Here is a 15,946-nt window from a genome sequence, read left to right as displayed (position 1 = left end):
TGTTACATGTTTGAAGAATCGATACCGGTAGACAAACTAAGGTGGTTTTAAGTCGTCAGCTGTTGCATTTAACTGTTTTACAGCTACGCGGTCATTTCTTGAAAGACAACATATGTGAAAGACATTCATCATATATTCCCGATCTCATGCTGTTTTGATCGAATAATGTATCGGGATCACCAACACCGTTCAATCAAGTGTTTTTTCCTCCTCACGGGTTCACAAGTTTCCTCGTGTATTCTCACGGTTGTAGTCTATACAGGCTAGGGTATCTGTGGCCCACCATCCAACCTTGGAAATTTTAAGTATAAATTGTATATTTCGCACCAAAATTCTCTGAAGGTTTTATTGGACATAATATGATGTCAATGGATAGCTTTCAAGTTATGTATGCAATAATCAAACAACAAAAACACAAGTCAGTTCGCCTGTAGGTACTTATTGTATACCATTGTTATGATATACGGTTTCTCATTCTTAGATCCTCTAATAGGTGTCGCTTCGCACATCACAGTGAAAATAACGCTGAACACTAGTCAAACCAGTCAAAATTATGGTCTATAATAAACAAATTTTGATTTCACGAAGAAAAAGCCTATCCAAATTTCAATACTTTCAACGTTGGAGTGTTGTTTCACTTTAAGCTATTGTGCTAGGGACATTGTACACCTGTGTCCTCACATATGAATTACTAAACTGATATATTCATATAGTGAAAAAAGAGGGTAAATCACATTCACAATAACTGTTAATTCTTCTAAGGGGAAGTCTCCAGAACTATTCTTGCATGACTAAAGTCTTTTATTGGCATGATGCAGGTGTTATTATGCATTGTCAGATACTAACACCTACTTGATAAGGGTGCTGTCATCTACACTAAGACATAGATCAACTGATTTTATGAGATTAAAATTGACTGACTGTCTCACTGATTATAAATAATTCATTGATGTTTACAATCACACAGGCCAAGGCCAAAGGTCGTAAGGCTGGCACTTACTTTGAGTCCTGGTATGGAGATGTCAAAAACGAGAAGGGCGGAGCAAGTCAGAAGTTTGAGCCTCCTCTGGATGACATGAGCATTGTAGACGTCCGCTTCATACGCCGCCTCGTACTGAGGGTGTTAGAGATGTTGTATTATGAACAGAAGTGGGAGAAGCTAACAGACATTGCTCTCAGATTCAGTGCTCTCTCAAAGTGAGTTTAACAAACACTCATTGCTGCAGCAACAGAATGCAATGCAAAATATTTTCCAAAACAAAATAATTCTGAAATGAAGTGATAATATGAAAGTGTTTGTTTTGTACAGAATTGATCCAAACTATTGTACAAGTGTACATTTTAGAATGAGACATTTATGTTAGTACATGTTTTATTATCTTCTTAACCTTAGCTGGATTCTAAAATACGAAGCCTAGAGTCTTTGATTTATTGTGATTGTGCATTGGCAGACATCAGTTGTGTTTTTAAAGGGAAAGGTAAATACAAAAATACAAAGGTATAAACAGTTGTTCAAATTCTTTGTAAGACACTGCTACAACTCCTGTGTTTATCCCCCTCCTAGTGACCGCTATGCAGAGCAAGTGATACCTCTCCTGGTCCAGGCACAAAGGAAGCTGGACCAGCGTATCACCAAACTTGGCGGAGTTGCCCCTCCTCAGCCTCACTTCCGTAAACTGATGGCCCAGTTAGGGGGTGTGATCAAGGCCAAGGACTACCTCAAGGCTCAACTACGGATTGAGATTAACAAGTCCAATGTGCAACAGTTTGAACCTGGCAGTCAAATCGATCCCATGGGGCACAATGTACATTCTTGTGAGTAATATTTTTTCCCAGAAAACTGAACCAAATAGTACATGTATGTTAAAAACTGTCAATTGTCTTTACAATTGTTGATGCCTTCTGCAAGACCATAAGGTCTCTGAAGCTTTGTCACATCTTATTTTTCAGATTTATTTGAGTTTGATCTGTTTTGAAATTTTTTATTGGCAAATATATCAGACATATTTTATAAATATATTTTTTTTTAATCTGTGTGTATATGTTGACAAAATCATCTCTCTTTTGGTGAAACGAGTGAAATGTGTGTCAATTGACATGTAGGGTTTACTGGTAGTAATGAATACCCTTACATGACTATTCAGTTAGCACTACTCCATACATTGTCAGTATGACAGTAATGTGTTTTGGCCTACAGCGGAAGACTCTCAGCGTCTGGTATCTGTTCCTGTTGATGCCAACAGTAGTCTGACGACTCTCCGCCACACCCTGGATGCTGCGCACTACACCGCCAGGGCACTACATCACAGCCGCAAGTTGCTGGTGCTGTACCTGGGAGGACAGATGAATGGTAAGATAGTTGTTACTAGTTACATTAATTTTGATGCAGACCAAGACTTTACAAAATATATGAAAAATCAAACTATATTTCAGATTGATTTTGATAGAAATACAGTGATATTATACATGTATTTGCTTATGATAATTTATTTGTTTCCTTTGATTTGTTTGAATTGACGAATGTCATGCTTTTGTAGCCATCTTGTGTCCCAAGTTACAGGGTGACTGTTAATTGAGAAACAATGAGGCAAAAAGGTACCGACAGATATCATCAGAATTATGAGATATTATTAGCGCTGTTTAAGACTGCCTAATTATTTCCTGCAGCATCTGAAGCACCTCTGAGCAAGTCTCCATCCAAGGTTGAGTTTATGCCCAACACAGCTCATCCCCAACCCACGATGGCGCCAGATTTGAGCCAGGAGGACTTCTTGTCTGTCAGCGACATCCAGACATCACCAGTACCACGCTCACAGCTCGGAACTGTCATCTCATCTTATGAAAAAACTATAGGTATTGTTAAAGGAATTCTTTTCATATGGAGTATCACTTTTTATATTTTATGTTACGAGGATTTATTCCAGCTTTTTCACCGAAGGTCGGTTGAAAATTATTTATTTATATATTTATATATTTGTTGCTTTTCAGTAGGGGCAGCGGACCCGTGAAACAAAAAAATATAAAAAATGTGTGGCCTTGTCCTACACTGTGAAAAATAGACAATTAAAGTCATGACTACAGTAGTCGGACAACTACAAAAACTTGACTGTTGATATGAATAATCAAGAAGTTTCCTTCATTCCCAAAAGCTAACAGACATGACTTCTTTGAGCAGCATTTAGAAGTTGGGATGATGAACAATCATCAACCTTGTATAAACATCAATTATACACATGTATATAACCTTCCTACTTCACATGTCTGTACATCACTTGCTTGATAACATTGTTAGTATCTACACTGAAACGTCGCATTCATTGTAATAAAGAAGTGCTATATCCATAGAACTATTTCCCTTGTTCTAACAGACATGGGTTTTTAGTTATACAATGTTTAGTTATTCCGGAGACAACCATACTAGTGTTTATTTACTTTTACTTATACATAAGCATATCCTAACAGTAGTAAACAAATACATGTATACCCCAAGACAAAAGAATATATGGATACAACTGTACAACTTCCAGGGTATATATGGAGTGATGCCTAACCTCCTGCCACGTTAGGTGTAGAACTTAACTGGTTATCCAAGCTGGCCATAAAGACAAAGGGTTTGAAGAGAAACTGTGTGGCTGCTACACTAAAATATAAGTGTTGTTACTAACAGTGTAATGTTGAAGGTATAAAAATCCATATATTAAAATAAGACTAAGACTGTGACTGACAAAGCAGTTATTTTCAACTTATCATGCATTACAAATTGCACATTGCTGTTATTAATCAAGTCCTAACTAGAAATGAATGGCGATCTATCAGCGTCTTCAGTAACTTTTTTGCCCAACATGACCTTCATGACCGAGTGTGCCTCCCTCTGTTAAAAAGACTGCCTTACCTATATCAGAGTCATCACCAAGAGGAAACAACAACAAGCATTTCGCAGAATGTCTGACAACTCCACTGCCTCCTCATTGCCTTGACTGCCGGCCTTGCCCAGGCCTAACACATTGACCAAGCTTATTAAGATGACTGCGCCTTCAGCGGTGGCACCTCCCAGTGTACAGGATGCACCTCCTACATGGGCCCTTCAAGTGATTGGACAGTTCCAAAGTCTGTCAGCTCAGGCAGCAGCATTTAGAATTCACCGGACAGCCACTCACCAACCAGACGCAGGAAATCAGGGTCATCCATATCTTAGCGAGCGCCTTCCACAGATCTTGATTACGATAAGGAGGAACCTCATGCCTGCCTCCATTACTCTGATATAGTTCCTTGGATTGCAGATTTTCCTCCTACAGCAGCATCCCCCAAACAAGGAGCAGACCCAAAAGGCTTGCAATATGGAAGGATGACTTGTTCTACCAGAGTGAGCTTTCTTAAGATCTCCCAACTCTCAGATCTCATCCCTGGATACTGAATTGACTCTTTCCGCCAGGGCAGCTACCAGCTGCGCTCTGACTTAAGAATCGAGCTAAGGAAAGACAAGATAAGGATTTATTTCATGGCAAGGGTTGTGGTGTCTACCCCAGAGGTGGATCTAACCATTGAAGCCAATGCAGTTTCTCTGAGAGGAGAGGATCAAAGAAGTGACTCTCCAGGGGACAGTCATGACTGGGAACTCTCCCCCCAAGCTGTCCCAATCCGTGACTCACCAGTAGGGGGAAGACACTCTCTGTTTTGGAAAAAATTGGATTCCTCTTCTTGGGGACCCTTTTGTAATGAAGTCGCTAAAACACAGCTATCTCCTCACACGCTTAGAGACACCCCCCCACCCCACCCCCACCCCCACCCCCAGACCAATACCTCGACTGGTGGCTAATCTCATCGCACACCTTAAAAGGTGTCTCCTTGACAGAATTCAAAGTGTCCGTTCACCTATTGGTAGTAGCATCACTCCAAGTTTTGGGAGCCTAACTCTTGGACCAGACAGCCTCAGGGCTGTTGTCTCCAGAACAAAAACAGTGGCACATAAGCAACTTGAATTGAAGGCTGTCATCCTGGCAGTACAGCACTGGGCTCACCAACGCCAAGCTAATGATTGCCACAGACAACACAACAGTCGTCTAGTTCATCAACAAGCAGGGATCGACCCTACAACTTAATAGACAGGATTCCGTTGGAGGCCAGATATATACACGCCTTGGTGCAGAAATGTCCTAGCCATGTGGAAGCTACACTCAGAGTGCATCCATCTTCATGACAAAACACACGTTGTCGACGTTCATGTCTCCAATGCCGGACCCTTAGTCCTGGACCGTCAATGCTGTAGCAAGAGAATGGGAAGGTCTCAGCACCTATGCATTCCCTCCACCAGCAATCCTGCCCAAGGTGATCCAAAAGATCAACTCATCTGGTTCTTGTCTCTGTTACATGTATGTCGCTAGGAAACTATTTCTAAAGCTTCCAGAGTAGGCCAATCACAGCCATTGCCTCTGTCCGTCTCCAGTTCAAACTTCACGCCTGGGTCATATGCAGAAGGCTAAGGGTTACACAAGGAGAGCAGCCCAGACCTACAGACCACCCGCCAGGGGGCTGCATGACATTAAATGTACCTAGCTACGTACCTGTCCACCATCAATACCATCTCTGCTGTTGCTCAAGACCGGAAGCTCTCCGTGATACCAGAGTAGACAGTTGTCATCAGGAGTTTCAGGTTGGAAGACTAGACGGTGAAGGTCTGTCCTGCCTCCTGATAAATTGCCATTCGTTTCCTAACTTCATTAGCAAGAACAATGTACAATATGTAATGCAGGATAAGTATATAAAAAAAAACATAATATTCTGATTATGGAATGTTTATTTTCATGACTGATAATAAAATCTGAAAAAATTATATTATTATGGCAAATGCAAAAAATACTTAAAACCTGTCACTACAACATTATAGTGTTACAAGGGGGCACGGATGGCCAAATCGTCTAAGGCGCCGCGATTCGCTATGCAGAGTTGCGTCCCTTGGGCACGCCAGAAACCTATGATTGTGGGTTCGAATTTTGGTTCGCCCCGATTATGTTTCTAGTTTTGTCAGCACTATACCCGTGCTCTCGGGTTTCACCGAAGTGGTAAACATCCGAGACTTGCATCACTTCGGGCTTTCCTCCCACATTAAGCTGACACGCCGCGATATACTGTTAAAAGCGGCGTTAAACCCAACTCACTCACTCACTCACTCACTCACTCACTCACTCACTCACTCACTCACTCACTCACTCACTCACTCACTCACTATAGTGTTACAAGGCAGTTTTCAATTTTGTATTACTAACTTTCTGTTTTCTAGACATGTTGATGGCAAAGAATCAGAAAGGTCTTGCTTCCCAGGCCATGAGGGAACTAGGCAATGTGCTGTATCACACTGGCAACATCAGAGGAGCATACAGGTGCTGGTCAGACTCACTGGACATTGTGCTCAACACCACAGATACTCTCCACTCCTGGCGTGAGCTGCTGCAGGGACCTGATGACATTAGCCAGGAGCTGCTCAAGAGATGTGGACTGTGGGGCTGTGTTCAGGGAGGCATACTGGCATCTAACATGGCACAGTAGGTTTAACACGGGGCTGTGTTCAGGGAGACATACTGGCATCTAACATGGCACAGTAGGTTTAACACGGGGCTGTGTTCAGGGAGACATACTGGCATCTGACATGGCACAGTAGGTTTAACATGTGGCTGTGTTCAGGGAGACATACTGGCATCTAACATGGCACAGTAGGTTTAACACGGGGCTGTGTTCAGGGAGACATACTAGCATCTGACATGGCACAGTAGGTTTAACACGGGGCTGTGTTCAGGGAGACATACTGGCGTCTGACATGGCACCGTAGGTTTAACATGTGGCTGTGTTCAGGGAGACATACTGGCATCTTACATGGCACAGTAGGTTTTAACACGGGGCTGTGTTCAGGGAGACATACTGGCATCTTAAATGGCACAGTAGGTTTTAACACAGGGCTGTGTTCAGGGAGACATACTGGCATCTGACATGGCACAGTAGGTTTAACATGTGGCTGTGTTCAGGGAGACATACTGGCATCTAACATTGCATAGTAGGTTTAACACAGGGTTTTGGTCAGGGAGACATACTGGCATCTAACATTGCATAGTAGGTTTAACACGGGCTGTGTTCAGGGAGACATACTGGCATCTAACATTGCACAGTAGGTTTAACACGGGGTTTTGGTCAGGGAGACATACTGGCATCTGACATTGCATAGTAGGTTTAACACGGGGCTGTGTTCAGGGAGACATACTGGCATCTAACATTGCATAGCAGGTTAAACATGTGGCTGTGTTCAGGGAGACATACTGGCATCTAACATTGCACAGTAGGTTTAACACCGGGCTGTGTTCAGGGAGGCATACTGGCATCTAACATGGCACCGTAGGTTTAACACCGGGCTGTGTTCAGGGAGACATACTGGCATCTAACATGGCACAGTAGGTTTAACACGGGGTTTTGGTCAGGGAGACATACTGGCATCTGACATGGCACAGTAGGTTTAACATGGGGCTGTGTTCAGGGAGACATACTGGCATCTGACATGGCTCAGTAGGTTTAACACGGGGCTGTGTTCAGGGAGACATACTGGCATCTGACATGGCACAGTAGGTTTAACATGGGGCTGTGTTCAGGGAGACATACTGGCATCTAACATGGCACAGTAGGTTTAACATGGGGCTGTGTTCAGGGAGACATACTGGCATCTTACATTGCACTGTAGGTTTAACACGGGGCAGTGTTCAGGGAGACATACTGGCATCTAACATGGCACAGTAGGTTTAACACGGGGCTGTGTTCAGGGACACATACTGGCATCTAACATGGTTCAGAAAGTTGAACGTTTGAATAAATTGGTACATTTGATAGTAAATCTTCTATTAAAATCCATTGCTTCAGTTCAGTAGTTAGGTTTGACTTTGTACAAGGTTATAAAAATACATGCTTACTTTGTTTGATAGATTCACATACTCTCACTTGTACTTTGAGCTGACATGTGAAACTGCTATTTACCATTGATATTTGTTTACAGGTATGTGTTAACCTCTGACCTTGGACTGCAAATGGAATGTTGCTTCTTGTCTGGCTTCTTCTTCAAGGTAAGGCCTATAAAGTGAGAGTTCAAGGTAAGGCCTATAAAGTGAGAGTTCAAGGTAAGACCTATAAAGTGACAGTTCAAGGTAAGGCCTATAAAGTGAGAGTTCAAGGTAAGACCTATAAAGTGACAGTTCAAGGTAAGACCTATAAAGTGAGAGTTCAAGGTAAGACCTATAAAGTGAAAGTTCAAGGTAAGACCTATAAAGTGAAAGTTCAAGGAAAGACCTATAAAGTGACAGTTCAAGGTAAGGCCTATAAAGTGACAGTTCAAGGTAAGACCTATAAAGTGACAGTTCAAGGTAAGACCTATAAAGTGAAAGTTCAAGGTAAGACCTATAAAGTGACAGTTCAAGGTAAGGCCTATAAAGTGACAGTTCAAGGTAAGACCTATAAAGTGAGAGTTCAAGGTAAGACCTATAAAGTGAGAGTTCAAGGTAAGGCCTATAAAGTGAGATTTCAAGGAAAGGCCTATAAAGTGACAGTTCAAGGTAAGGCCTATAAAGTGACAGTTCAAGGTAAGGCCTATAAAGTGACAGTTCAAGGTAAGGCCTATAAAGTGACAATTCAAGGTAGGACCTATAAAGTGACAGTTCAAGGTAAGACCTATAAAGTGACAGTTCAAGGAAAGACCTATAAAGTGACAGTTCAAGGAAAGACCTATAAAGTGACAGTTCAAGGTAAGGCCTATAAAGTGACAGTTCAAGGTAAGGCCTATAAAGTGACAGTTCAAGGTAGGACCTATAAAGTGAGAGTTCAAGGTAAGACCTATAAAGTGACAGTTCAAGGTAAGGCCTATAAAGTGACAGTTCAAGGTAAGGCCTATAAAGTGACAGTTCAAGGTAAGGCCTATAAAGTGACAATTCAAGGTAGGACCTATAAAGTGACAGTTCAAGGTAAGACCTATAAAGTGACAGTTCAAGGAAAGACCTATAAAGTGACAGTTCAAGGAAAGACCTATAAAGTGACAGTTCAAGGTAAGGCCTATAAAGTGACAGTTAAAGGTAAGACCTATAAAGTGAGAGTTCAAGGTAAGACCTATAAAGTGACAGTTCAAGGTAAGGCCTATAAAGTGACAGTTCAAGGTAAGGCCTATAAAGTGACAGTTCAAGGTAAGGCCTATAAAGTGACAATTCAAGGTAGGACCTATAAAGTGACAGTTCAAGGTAAGACCTATAAAGTGACAGTTCAAGGTTACACTGCATTTCACACAAAACACCTAAATCAACAAGTCAGTTTGTATATTGGAAGGATGATTGTGTTCAACAAGACAACATTCTTGATTAGTTGGTTAGAATGTGTTTTGTAGACGTCCTTTGCTCCACTGTGATTTCTCACTCTGTTTCAGGGACTGTTCCGGTCATCTCTCCCTCACCCGACTGCTGACCGGGATTATGCTATGTACGAGGTGGGTGAAGGTTGTGAGGTCACAAACCTTGTACCAGGGGTTGACTTCCTGTCTGACAGATTCCGCTGTGATGGCCGACAACTTGTTTCTGCACTGAGATGGGTGACTGAAGAACTTTCCAGAGGAAAGCACAACCTCTTTGTAAGTGAAGTCTTTCTCTCTTTCACATTATGGCTTATGCTTGACTATAATATTTGTCCATTTTAAGTTTTGGTCAACTGAACATTTGTCTTGCATGCATATTTCAGAGTTTTGTTACCAAAGATGAAGATGATGAGCAGTTGTTTTTTTATGAGAATTGTTTTTCTGTTTTGCCAGGTTCTTCCATTGTTGACCTTATACCAGTATTTCACCACCTTTGTGTGTCGAGATCTGCAGCGAACTGTGGATGGCCGGATCCTGAAGGTTCGGATCTTGACTGACCTGAGCCTGTACACGGAGGCCTTCATCACACTGCAGAGACTGTTACATGGTGAGCGTCTTCCCCACACAGGAGACAGCAACTTCAGACAGGTCGAGTCTCGAATGAGCTCCATCAGGTTCAACACTGCCAAGCCTCTCACAGACCGAGTCAATCTCCGGGTAAGAAAATTTCCATTCTTACTCACCACTATGAGTCATCCTTGTGAAGTATTTAATCTGTGTGCTTCATGTAGTAAATGATTTATGTAACATCTTCAGGTCATAGAGGCTGTCCTGGACAAGCGCCTATCGTCCAGTCTGGGCACCTTATATGGGCCTCACATGACTTGCCATCTCTCCATCGTCCAGGCTCACCTCTTTGTAACCATAGCCAACACTATCCCTGTCCTGCCTGCTGCTGAGGATGTGATGTAGGTTGACACTGTCACAGAGCACTTTATCTTGCTCTTCATTATCTGGTGCTTTAATATATAAGTAAAACGTATCAAAATGATAGATCAGGGTATGCAGTCATATATATTGACAGATGTTGCCAGAATCAGATAAATCTAAGTCATTAAATGTGAATGAATGAAACAGTTGGGATGGACTACTTGAAACTAAACAGATATTGCAAAGTATACATAATTTGTTCAGACAGATTTTTTTTAATTCCCACCATGTCACATGAAACTACTGTCCTGATGAACAGGATTTCACTGTTGGAGACACCAGGACCAAATTCCACTGTAGGAGACACCAGGACCAAATGGTTTTCTCGGTTCTACTCTCTGCAACTGTAATATATGTAACACTCAGATCTATGGTTGGCCTGGGATCTGCAGTGGCTTGTCTCATCTGCAGCAGTAGTCAACTTCTGTATGACGTCATGATCCACATACTTGCAGCTTGCTGGAGGGCCAGGTCTACATGAAGCCACGCACTATCAGCACCATATCCCGTGGTGGGCTGGGCAGTAGGGGCCCCAAGCTGTCTCAGTACTCCATGAGGTCCCCACACGACTCCCCGAGAGATGGTATGTCCTTCAGACCTAATGCAGGGGAAGGGAATTGGTTAGAGTGGTTGTTTGTCAGACAAACCATGGTATTATTGCCTTGATGGGCATGTAGAATACAGGTTACCAGTGGTTAAAAGAGCTGCAGTGGGCTATGCAGAGTTGCCTCTCCCAAATGTACTAGTATCACCTAGTTCTGGGTTTAAATCCAAGTTAACTTGATTATCAGATTTGGTCTGTTGATTCCGGACACCTCACTTTTTGCAGCATCCATTGATATATTTAGATGTTTTGTAGGTGACCATGTATACGAAGTTTCACTGAGTGTAGAAGTATTGCAACACTATTACAAACTCGTTTGGTGATTTGTTTCATAAGAAACACAATGTTCAATTGTGTGACAACTAAATGCACCCATCCTTTTCATTAAAACAGTACCTCACTTTTTAACCTTCAAGAGATGAAACGTTTAAAATAATGTTAGTGCAATGATAATCACTTGAATGAAGATATATTGGGAAATTTATGTAAGTGTAACTTGTTGATGTTCGGTACACTATTTAGTTACGTCATAATGGGCTGACATCATGCTCCTGTTCAAAATACCACCCCCTTAATCTAACTTATCTAATCTAACAATGTTCTATCATTAATGTCAATCAAGATGGTGCATACACATCAATATTAGTGATCAGTGAAATACAGGGAATCACTGTTGTGTCGAACTTTGATGTATCAAACTTACGGTTGTCTCGAAGTAAAAGCTTGGTCCGAGCGTATTCCTTCTTTATTTATCATTTTTGGTTATGTCGACTGTGGAAAACTCCAAGTACTTACATACGGCCATTTAACTTCGACACAACAGTGTTTGACTGTTGTTTCTTAAAATTTACTGAATATATTTGTATTCTACTGATTACTTGATGAGATGATGGATCACACACTGAACTGATAATAATAAAAACTAATAACTAATTTAACCATAAACAAACATTTTAGTGTTTTTTTATTATATTTAAGAGTACAACATAGTTAGTCTCTTAATGTATGGGTGCAGGCAATTACCGGCAGATGGAAAAGCCTGTCAGTTTAATTTTAAACCCATTTCCAAAAAGTAAACACAAGGTAAGTCTTAAATTCAATGTCTTAGAAAGTAATAAGTTCGCTCTGAACGTTTGTGTAGTGTAATAAAGTATAGCTTTGCCCTGAACTATTATAGTTGAAGCACAAGGAATGGGCTTTATTACACTACACATAGGAGTAGAGCCAACGTTATTTCATTGATAATGTATTGGGAGGTGTCACCTTCTTCCCATGAGATTTTCTCAAATTTGACAAGGTCGGCCTGTTAATGGTCAATGTCCAGCTGAAATGACCATGTGATTCTTGCTGCAGTTGATGAGGACAGTGATGAAACTGTGGGTGGGTGTAGTCGCCGCTTCACCGAGAGCAAGAAATCTATGACAGTGGACGCAGTGAAGGGAACGCTGCTGTCAGTGGCGGAGAAGATGGTGTCGACTATATCCGAGGTCATCGTTGAGAATGCTGAGAACGACAAAGCAGGTTCAGTGGTCACTGTGATTTACTTTGTGTAACTTGTGACACTCTGACATATAAGTGCTAAATTTAAGGTTGAGAACGTTATTTTATAGTTACTAAGAATAGGCGGTTCATATATACATTGATATGACTTATATTGTACATACATTTAAAAATTTCATCCTGTAATACCTGTGTTTGATGACAACAGGACTCTCATCGTTGTCAGCCGCTGAGTTAGAGCTTGTGGTTCTGTGTAAACTCGAGCAGGCAGCCATTGCTCGTCAGAAGCACCATGCACCTCTTGCAGCACGGATTGTGCTTTCTGCTCTCAAGATGCTGCAGAACTCTGGGCTCTTTCAAGCCAAGAAAGATACACCTCCACCACCCAGGTAAAACCATGATGTGGTCAGATAGGGAGAGTGGGATACAGTTGAGACTCTGTGGTATTTTGTATCCTACTTTCCCGAGTACCTTCTTTATCTGACATCTTACATCCAAACAAATTTCTGAAGATACTAATCTCAAAGATATTTAGTTCAACATAGTCTGTGTATACCTTGTTATACTAAGCAGGGCGTACTGTTGTTTTGGAGTGATTTACCTATCACAGTGAAGCATTGTTTGTGCATATACATATATATCTTGCTTCATAATATCACAACCTGTAACACTGCTTCAACTGGCAGTGCAGTGGGATGCAACTAATGTGTTTTGTTGATTGAAGTTGTGATTTATAATAAAATTAAAACATAAACATATCTTATACCATGCACATCTACTCATCATTTTCAAGCCCAGAATTCAAACTTGAAACAAATTCTATAATATGAGTACATGTTTGTTTATTTGTTGATCATTTTCAATCAGGAAATGTTGCCAATAGCATCTCGAAGATAAAGGGTTAAGATGACATGTTGATATTCAAACCATGATATATTAAATCTTCCAGGGAATGGCAACGCAGGTAAATGTTTATTTAAGCATTCTTCATGTCACTGTTGAGACAATTCTCTCTCACTTCCACTCTCATCACTGTTACATCATCGTTCCATCATCGTTCCATCACCATTCCATCACCGTTCCATCACTGTTCCATCACTGGTTCATCTCTCGTTGTATCAGTTCTCTTACATCACTGTTCCATCACTGGATCATCTCTCACTGTATCAATTCTATCACATCACTGTTCTATCACTGGATCATCTCTCACTGTATCAGTTCTCTTACATCACTGTTCCATCACTGGATCATCTCTCACTGTATCAGTTCTCTCACATCTCTGTTCTATCACTGGATCATCTCTCACTGTATCAGTTCTCTTACATCACTAGTCTATCACTGGATCATCCCTCACTGTATCAATTCTATCACATCACTGTTCTATCACGGGATCATCTCTCACTGTATCAGTTCTCTTACATCACTGTTCCATCAGTAGATCATCTCTCACTGTATCAGTTCTGTCACATCACTGTTTCATCACTTGATCATCTCTCACTGTATCAGTTCTCTTACATCACTGTTTCATCACTGGATCATCTCTCACTGTATCAATTCTCTTACATCACTGTTCCATCACTGGATCATCTCTCACTGTATCAGTTCTCTTACATCACTGTTCCATCACTGGATCATCTCTTACTGTATCAGTTCTCTCACATCACTGTTCCATCACTGGATCATCTCTCACTGTACCAGTTCTCTCACATCACTGTTCCATCACTGGTTCATCTCTCACTGTATCAATTCTATCACATCACTGTTCTATCACTGGATCATCTCTCACTGTATCAGTTCTCTAACATCACTGTTCCATCACTGGATCATCTCTCACTGTATCAGTTCTCTTACATCACTGTTCCATCACTGGATCATCTCTCACTGTATCAGTTCCCTCACATCACTGTTCCATCACTTGATCATCTCTCACTGTATCAATTCTATCACATCACTGTCCTATCACTGGATCCTCTCTCACTGTACCAGTTCTCTCACATCACTGTTTCATCACTGGATCATCTCTCACTGTATCAGTTCTCTCACATCACTGTTCCATCACTTGATCATCTCTTACTGTATCAGTTCTCTTACATCACTGTTCCATCACTGGATCATCTTTCATTGTATCAATTCTCTTACATCACTGTTCCATCACCGGATCATCTCTCACTGTATCAGTTCTCTTACATCACTGTTCCATCACTGGATCATCTCTTACTGTATTAGTTCTCTTACATCACTGTTCCATCACTGGATCATCTCTTACTGTATCAGTTCTGTCACATCACTGTTTCATCATTTGATCATCTCTCACTGTATCAGTTCTCTTACATAACTGTTTCATCACTGGATCATCTCACACTGTATCAATTCTCTTACATCACTGTTCCATCACTGGATCATCTCTCACTGTATCAGTTCTCTTACATCACTGTTCCATCACTGGATCATCTCTCACTGTATCAATTCTATCACATCACTGTTCTATCACTGGATCATCTCTCACTGTATCAGTTCTCTTACATCACTGTTCCATCACTGGATCATCTTTCATTGTATCAATTCTCTTACATCACTGTTCCATCACTGGATCATCTCTCACTGTATCAGTTCTCTTACATCACTGTTCCATCACTGGATCATCTCTTACTGTATCAGTTCTCTTACATCACTGTTCCATCACTGGATCATCTCTCACTGTATCGGTTCTATCACATCACTGTTCCATCACTGGATCATCTCTCACTGTATCAATTCTCTCACATTACTGTTTCATCAGTTGATCATCTCTCACTGTATCAGTTCTATCACATCACTGTTCCATCACTGGTCAATCTCATTAAAATCATATCATATTTCTCACTACCCCAAGACAAAGGTCAGAGGACATCCCATTAAGGTCACGTCAGAATGACCTTTAATCCGACCTATCAGAGCGTTGCTTACCAGATCAGTAAAGTGACAGTCAGCTTGTGTTTTCAATGATGCAACCTTGGAAAGATTAACATGAGGTATTCCAAATGACAGTTAAGGGCTGTATGACTGGGTCCGTCAATATCATTGTCTTTCTCTCGCTTCAATGGGATACACATTTGAAATGGAAGAGACCTTCCATAGCCCATTGGAAGTACTGCCAAACAATATTGGTCATTTCAGAATGTTCTTTTGTTCAATTTGTAGGGAGAACTTTGTCAAACTATTATTCAAAGCATAGTCGGAAATGGAAATCGTCAGTTTGAAACTTGTGCCATAAAGTGTGAGAAAGCCGCATTCTGATGAGCTAATGTCAACTTCTTGTTAGTCATTTCACAGGTTAGTCAAAGTTCAAGAAAGGTCATTCTGACATGACCAGTTTTGGGATGTCCTCATATCTTTGAGTGGGTGAGCACTAAGATCTGATATTAAAGAGATTGATCACTGGTTCATCTCTCACATCACCATCACTGTTATGTCACCTTAACTTGCCTCAGTGCGTCACTTGTCTCTCA

At 41.2% G+C, this 15,946-nt stretch overlaps 1 protein-coding gene across 4 annotated transcripts in view; it reads left to right on the top strand.

The window, feature by feature from the left end:
* Positions 1–15,946, top strand: part of LOC124118554 (cilia- and flagella-associated protein 54-like) — a 93,432-nt gene that overhangs the window by 61,101 nt on the left and 16,385 nt on the right. For 3 of the 4 annotated variants that reach the window (XM_046480727.2, XM_046480726.2, XM_046480724.2), the window contains 13 exons: positions 968–1,197; positions 1,565–1,815; positions 2,198–2,350; positions 2,668–2,853; positions 6,278–6,539; positions 8,030–8,096; positions 9,440–9,640; positions 9,818–10,081; positions 10,181–10,332; positions 10,810–10,937; positions 12,312–12,479; positions 12,667–12,847; positions 13,408–13,422. In XM_046480727.2, the coding sequence (XP_046336683.2) occupies positions 968–1,197; positions 1,565–1,815; positions 2,198–2,350; positions 2,668–2,853; positions 6,278–6,539; positions 8,030–8,096; positions 9,440–9,640; positions 9,818–10,081; positions 10,181–10,332; positions 10,810–10,937; positions 12,312–12,479; positions 12,667–12,847; positions 13,408–13,422 (2,258 nt within the window). The remainder of the gene's footprint in view (positions 1–967; positions 1,198–1,564; positions 1,816–2,197; positions 2,351–2,667; positions 2,854–6,277; positions 6,540–8,029; positions 8,097–9,439; positions 9,641–9,817; positions 10,082–10,180; positions 10,333–10,809; positions 10,938–12,311; positions 12,480–12,666; positions 12,848–13,407; positions 13,423–15,946) is intronic. The other variant, XM_046480725.2, reaches the window with a different exon arrangement.

This window comes from Haliotis rufescens, unplaced genomic scaffold (genome assembly GCF_023055435.1).
Source record: "Haliotis rufescens isolate VD_foot unplaced genomic scaffold, xgHalRufe1.0.p SCAF_22, whole genome shotgun sequence".
Classification (NCBI taxonomy): domain Eukaryota; kingdom Metazoa; phylum Mollusca; class Gastropoda; order Lepetellida; family Haliotidae; genus Haliotis; species Haliotis rufescens.
The sequence above is the reverse complement of the archived record's forward strand: the minus strand, read 5'-3'. Positions and strand labels throughout refer to the sequence as shown.